Source organism: Melanaphis sacchari, unplaced genomic scaffold, assembly GCF_002803265.2.
Source record: "Melanaphis sacchari strain LSU unplaced genomic scaffold, SCAv2.0 Contig1819_pilon_pilon, whole genome shotgun sequence".
NCBI lineage: Eukaryota > Metazoa > Arthropoda > Insecta > Hemiptera > Aphididae > Melanaphis > Melanaphis sacchari.
The window spans coordinates 1-6,875 of record NW_020270864.1 but is presented as its reverse complement, the minus strand read 5'-3'; the positions used below and the strand labels follow the sequence as shown (position 1 = coordinate 6,875).

The following is a 6,875-nucleotide window of genomic DNA, read 5'->3' as shown; positions in this document are numbered from 1 at the left end:
TAAACAGTATAATGGTATAACTATTAACTACAGTCTACACTCTATATTATATACGCTGATTATTTTATAGCAAAATAAGTTTTCACCGTGTTCTCATCTTACGTTCAGTTTTTCTTAAAGTGCATTTAAACATAAAATATATTTTTTTAAATACCCGCAAGTTTTAACGATTGCGATGTTTAGTCAGGGCCGGAGTCAGACCGGTTTTCTCGGGTCATTTGTCCGGGGCCCGAACCTAAACATATTTTTGAGGGGCCCGGGTCCATAAAAAAAAAATTTAAATCATGACCGGCCCGGGTCTATAAAAATTTTAAATTTTAACGGGCCCCAGCTAAAGCTTAAGTAACGATCAATGGGCACTGCCATTTTATTGAACATTTAATCATAATATATTAATATTGTGTAATAGCATAATACTAGTATTAATAGCGACCAAAATACTTATATTCTTTATCTTATCGGCGCGCGGCGCGGCGTCATGACGGTCACGGGTATTCTTCTATAAATATAATTTATCGGCCGAAATTCACGAAAACAATTTGGCTTGATTTTTAGTAGGTTGTCGACAAGAAAATACACTGTATTTTTCTGGGTATTTCACATTATGTAATAATTTTATGATATAAGCACGCTTGGTTATCAGTTTATTACTTATTTTCATTGTCATTGTCATATCAAATTCAGTCATATGACAGAGTTTGTGGCGACTTAATCGACTTATGTTTATATCCGACCGTTGAATTTTAAAAGTGACGATATGAGTGCTTATAAACATAAATCGGGGTTTCAAAAAAGAAAAGAAAAAGAAATTCGGGAGATAGAAGCATCCAAAGGACAACGTCTCTAAATAAATACATTCAATCTGCAAATTATAGAAATAGTTCGACAGTAAATCAACCTTCTTGTGAAACTATGATTGAAAGTGAGTACTGAATATTAAAAAATGAGCGTTTAAATGGTATTAAAACGCTTATGGATTATTAAAAAGGTAATTTTTTTTGGCGCTTATGAGTTATGGGTTATTTATTTTTGCGCTTTTGGGTTGCGTTTGGGTCATATTTTGCGCTTATGGGCTACACCCTTATTTTTTTTTAAATAATTTGTACCTACATATTTTGATTTCATTAATATTTTATTAGGGATTACTGAATGTCAACCTTCTACTTCTACAACTGCTTGTCCCAAATGTCCCGACTCAACCCTTCAATCACTTTCTTTCTCAGTTAATGAAACAGCAGTAACCTTGCCTATGTCCTTACCTACACAAACGAACATAACGTCATCGTCTAAATTGGAGACTGCTGAATCTAGACAGTTGGAACTGTCACCTTTATCTGTTGAAAATAAAAATATTTTGGTGATGTCGTCTAATACGAATAGATATTTTGACATTGGATCAATCAACTTTAATATTGATATAGACATTAAAAAATCACATGAAAAACTACCTGCTACTTTTCCTGAGGACTCCCAAGGATTTTCAATGCCAACCACCATTTTTAAGAAAAAACTAGCAAATGGAGAATGTGTAGATAGAGACTGGTTAGTTTGGAGTAAGGAAAGAGCGGCTTTGTTCTGTTTGCCATGTAAAATATTCAGCCCACATATGACTAAGCTTTCAATTCTGGCTTCGGAAGAGGGTTGGTCTGCAACAGGTAATTGGAGGAAACTTCATGCAAGAATTCCTGAACACGAGAAAAGTGAATCTCACAAGTCGTGTTATTTCCATTGGAAAACAGAACAACTTAAGCACCAAAAAGAAAAATCTTTAAGTGACCTCATGGCCAAAACTATCAAACATGAACAAGAAGTGTTGCGTGGCCTTCTTCGACGACTCTTTGATGTAACATTGTTTCTTGCTGAAAGAGGGTTAGCATTCCGAGGTGATAGTGACAGAATCGGTGATTACAATAATGGAAACTTTCTTGGCATCCTTGAACTATTAGCGAAATATGATCCTCTTTTGAATGAACATATGCGAAGTGTGCGTCATTCCCAAGAGACTAAAAAGAAACTTCAAGTCACTTATTTATCATCGCAAATTCAAAATGAGTTTATTGATATTTGTGGTTCTATTGTTCGGGATCACATTTTAAAAGAACGTGGTGAGGCGAAATATTTTTCACTTATAGTCGACGCTACTCCAGACTCTGCTCACATTGAACAAACCGCATTTTTGATTCGTTATGTTCACCGAACCAACGGAGATAATAGCGCTGATGAATCAAAACTGGCTGACTCGTATAAAGTTCATGAACGTTTGTTAGCTTTTGTGGACTGTTCTAAAAAAACTGGAGAAGCCATTTATGATCTTATCAGGACTACACTTAAACAATATAACATACCTTTGTCTGACTGTAGGGGTCAGGGATACGACAATGGCAGCAACATGCGAGGAGCGTATAAGGGTGTGCAGGCGAGAATTCTAGAGGATAACAACTTTGCTGTATACAGTGCGTGTGCGTGCCATTCACTAAATCTTTGTGGAGAACAGGCTGCATCAAGTTGCCGTGAAGCAGATACATTTTTCGGAGTTGTGCAAAAATTGTACAATTTAATGAGTTCTAGTCCTCAAAGATGGGAGATTCTCCAAAAGAAAATTGGATGCTCCCTACATTCAACTTCACAAACCCGCTGGTCTGCAAGAGTGGAAAGTGTAAAGCCAGTAGCAGCTCATCTCCCAGGATTGGTTGAAGCTTTGGATGATGTTTTACTCCTCAACTTATCAGCGGAATGTCGAAGGGATGTGAAAGGACTTAAAACATATTTACAATCTTTTGACTGTTTGATTTTGGCGTCCATTTGGTTTAAAATCCTGAAAACAATTGATCTCGTGAACAGAGTAATTCAAGCACGCGGAGAAACTATTGACATAGTCAGTAAAAACTTACAGAATCTAGTGAATGAACTTCAAAGTATAAGGAATGAAAGCTGGGAAAAAATCTGGAGTGAAACTACAATCGTTGCTGAAAACATTGGTTGGTCAGACAAATTAATTGATCAATCAAAGAGGGTGAAAAAACGAAAGAGAATGGTCGATGAGGAAGGCATAGAAGAATACACATCAGAAACAATTATTCCACAGTTGCTTTTCAAAAGAAATGTATTTTATGTCATTTTGGATGAAGTAATTGCAGATATAAACAAACGATTTGAATCATTGAAAACACTTATTGATATTTTCTCAGTTCTTTGGGAGTTTAAAGATATGACAGAAAGTGAAATAAAATTAAAATCTAGAAATCTGGTTTTGAAGTATAATGATGATTTACAAGAAGATTTAGTAGATGAGCTACAAAGTCTTAAAATAGTTTATGCTACTAACTTTGGACATAAACAACTAAACCCTTTAGAACTGCTGAATCATTTGCACAAAACTAATCTTGCAAACATGTTCCCTAATTTATGTATTGCATTACGAATCTTTTTGACGATTCCCGCAACTGTTGCGAGTGCGGAACGATCTTTCTCGACATTGAAGAGAGTGAAGAATGTACTACGATCAACAATGACACAACAGAGACTCTCAAGCTTAGGTGTTTTAGCAGTGGAGGCTCAACTTGCAAAGACGATTGACATGGATGAGGCAATTGATGACTTCGCAGTAAGAAAGGCAAGAAAAAAAACCATAGGAAAATTTTAAATTTAAGGTTTTAACTATATAAGAATTATTTGTAATCTAAGATAACACTAATAATACCTATATCTTTCAATATTCATTTAAATAAATATAAGTTATGGTTATATATATTATTATGTCGTTTTGTATATTATTATCATTCATGTATTTGAGTATTTAAATTTTCTTTGAAAAAGTTTCAATATTATTTTAGATAAAAATAAAATATTTAAAAATAGCATAGTTGCAATAATATTTGATGTCAAAACAATTTAATTATTAGTTTTATAGATAATTAGACAAATTTTTCCTATGAAAACTAGGAAAACCCCTTTATAAAAATAGGGGGCCCTGAAGGTTTAGTTTGTCCGGGGCCCGCCAAAGCTGAGTACGGCCCTGGCCATGTACCCCAACGAGTAATAATAGGCTCAGGAGGTAATGGTACATTCGGGGCTCTATTTTTTAAAAAAAATACACGAACCGGGCATTTCAAAAATATTTGTTTTACCTTAGAAATTAATTTGTCAACTTTGGTAAATTGTCCTCTTATTTCTTCAGCAACTCTATGTACACCATGCGCTAGGCATGTAACATGGACCATCTTAGAATAAAGTGCGCCAATTGTTTTTCCTGCTTTGACCATGTACGGTGCCGCATCACTAAGGAATAACAATACATCATCATGGCGTATACCATCAGGCCAAAGAAGAAACATCGATTGATCAAAGAATTTTTGTGATTGTCGAATAATTTGTCTTCTCGAGCACTTCTGAGTTTAAAAGATAAACTTGACCCGGTTTGTTGACTTCCAATGTACCTATAATGACGTTGGCTATGTATCTACCTTGAACGTCGGTTGTTTCATTCACTGAAACCCATATTTTGTGTCCGACAATATTAGATCTGATTTTGTTCATAGTTTCTACATAAATATCATTCACGTAATTTTTACGCAAAGTGCTTTCATCGGGAATTTCTTTGTTAGTATATTTTTCCATAAACAAACGGAAATCCTTGTTGTTAACTTTATTTAAAGGAATATTTGCAGATAACAATGCCTTGCAAAGATCTTTCGAAAATGTACATTTTTTTTGAGTATAACGTTACTTGTTGCTGTATTTTTGAGGTTGTTGCGTTTTGATGACGATTTACAGAACGGGTGTGTTTATCGGTTTTTAAGTGTTGTGTAACTATGTATCTTCTTTCAGCAGATACTCGAGTTTCACATAACTTGCAAAATAAAACGGAACCGTCACTCGAAAATATGTTTTCCCCAAACTCATTGACAAATTTGTTTAATACGTTCTTCATCGATGGCTTACTTTTTGGCATTTTGACGAACAAATTAGAAAAAAAAAATACAAAATAGTGTGCACTGGGCAGTGTTAACGAAATACAGCGTGATACTGAACAACAGTTAAATTGAAACATGCATTTCTCCCAAAATTTTATTATTGTATAACAATCAAGTCATTATTCTTATCTTGTTATTGACTGAAAGCCTAAAAATACTTCTCGTAGTCATATTATAGCGTAATGACCGCGCTCTACTAATTAAATGGTTTTTCCAGTTACCACTGACGACGACGGTCAAATAAGCCGTCACGTGTCACAACCAACAAAGCCCGACATGACCATAGATTATTCCTGTATAATCTAACAAAAAAAAGTGAAAACACAAAAAATACATAAAATTGTATTGAAAATGACGACAATCAACAAAATTGCAATAAAATTGAAAAAAGGTCAAAAATTGCAAAAAGTTGCACTTAAAATTTTTATATATTAATTGGTACTTGTTTGAAACAAATTTATAACCAACTTAGCAACGAATCCGAACAATAGAAAAAAAGTTGCAAATGCAACAACATCCGAGCCCTAGTGATTACAAATTACAATTATACATATAAAAATGTATTACATGTGCATAGTAAAAATGTATTACATTTATTTTCATTGGGCCCTTCTCATACGTTTCTCGGTAACATTAATTTAACCTATCTACCCCTGGCAGGGTTGTGATATCATTTGGATGGTTCGTTAAGAAAACGTCACACCCGTATGGATTGTCTCCGTCTTATACACGTACGACAGTACATTTTCGTTCACCAGTTTCAATAGTGTGCTTTTAGTTTTGATATTAGAGTGAATTGACCTATAATCAAATTTTTAAGTAAGTACATTATCTGTGTTCTCTCGTAGGTTTCTTATGACATTTTACTTTTTAAGTGAGTTATTTGTATGAAAAATATAAATTTATAAAAATGCTCATAATCTACTGAAGTTTTGTAGTTTTTTTTTGGTCCATTTATTCTAATAATTTTTTTTATGAATTCGACAAACTCAATAGCTTCGTTAAAAATTGATTGATGATTCAATAGTTGCCTACTTCCTTCTAAACTGACACTGCAGCTGTGTAATAATGAAAACTTGCAATAAATATACAATTTTGAATATTGCAACAAGATGAGCGGCTGCAATTCGATGATAAACTGAAAAACGTTTAAAACATTATTTGGACTTCCAAGTAAGGTTATGTCACGTATACCAGTTTTATTTTAAATCATAGAATAATTGAATGGTCTTTAAAGATATTGTTATTAAATGCCTTTCTGAAATATAGAAAATTAAAAATTATAATATTCCGATAATAAATAATTATGAATGTTTATGCATAATGAACTAAATATTTTTATAAAATTAAATTTCTGGCCCAGACACCTCACATTTTATAAGTAGGTAAGCATAAAATAAATTCAAACCATTTAATAATAACAGAACTTATTTATCTTTAAAATCATATAAAATTAAAATATCGCTTATCTGGTCCTGATACTCTTCACAAGTTTTCATCCCATTATAATCTCCATTTTCTTGTATAGATATTTTTCCATTCTTAGCTCCTATTCCTGTTAAGGTCCTCCTTATTTCATCTTAATCATTTTTAATGTCACTCGAGGTCTCTTTCCCGTAGAACTCTCAGAGAGACTCATATACTAGTCCAATACATGGCAACCTTCCATATCGTGTCAAGTTCTGAACTTCTTCTCCGCTATTTCCTGTGGTATTCCATACCTAGCGGTCCATATAGATTGTGGTTCTTATTATTGTTAAAATTAGCAACTTGTTAGCATTTTTCTGAGAAAATTAGCGCGCTTAAACTTATTTTGGTGAAAGTTATCTTTCTTTATTCAATATTACCACCTAAATTGCCAGAAATTCGATAACATACTGACTGGGATATGACCGTAACCCC

At 33.5% G+C, this 6,875-nt stretch overlaps 1 protein-coding gene across 1 annotated transcript; it reads left to right on the top strand.

Moving 5' to 3' along the window:
- Nucleotides 1-912: 912 nt before the first annotated feature.
- Nucleotides 913-3,604, top strand: LOC112592590 (zinc finger MYM-type protein 1-like; the record flags this gene model as incomplete). The annotated part of the gene is made up of 2 exons (XM_025336695.1): nt 913-922; nt 1,140-3,604. Coding segments are annotated over exons 1-2 (2,475 nt in total), but the record flags the coding sequence as incomplete, so codon positions are not given.
- Nucleotides 3,605-6,875: the final 3,271 nt, after the last annotated feature.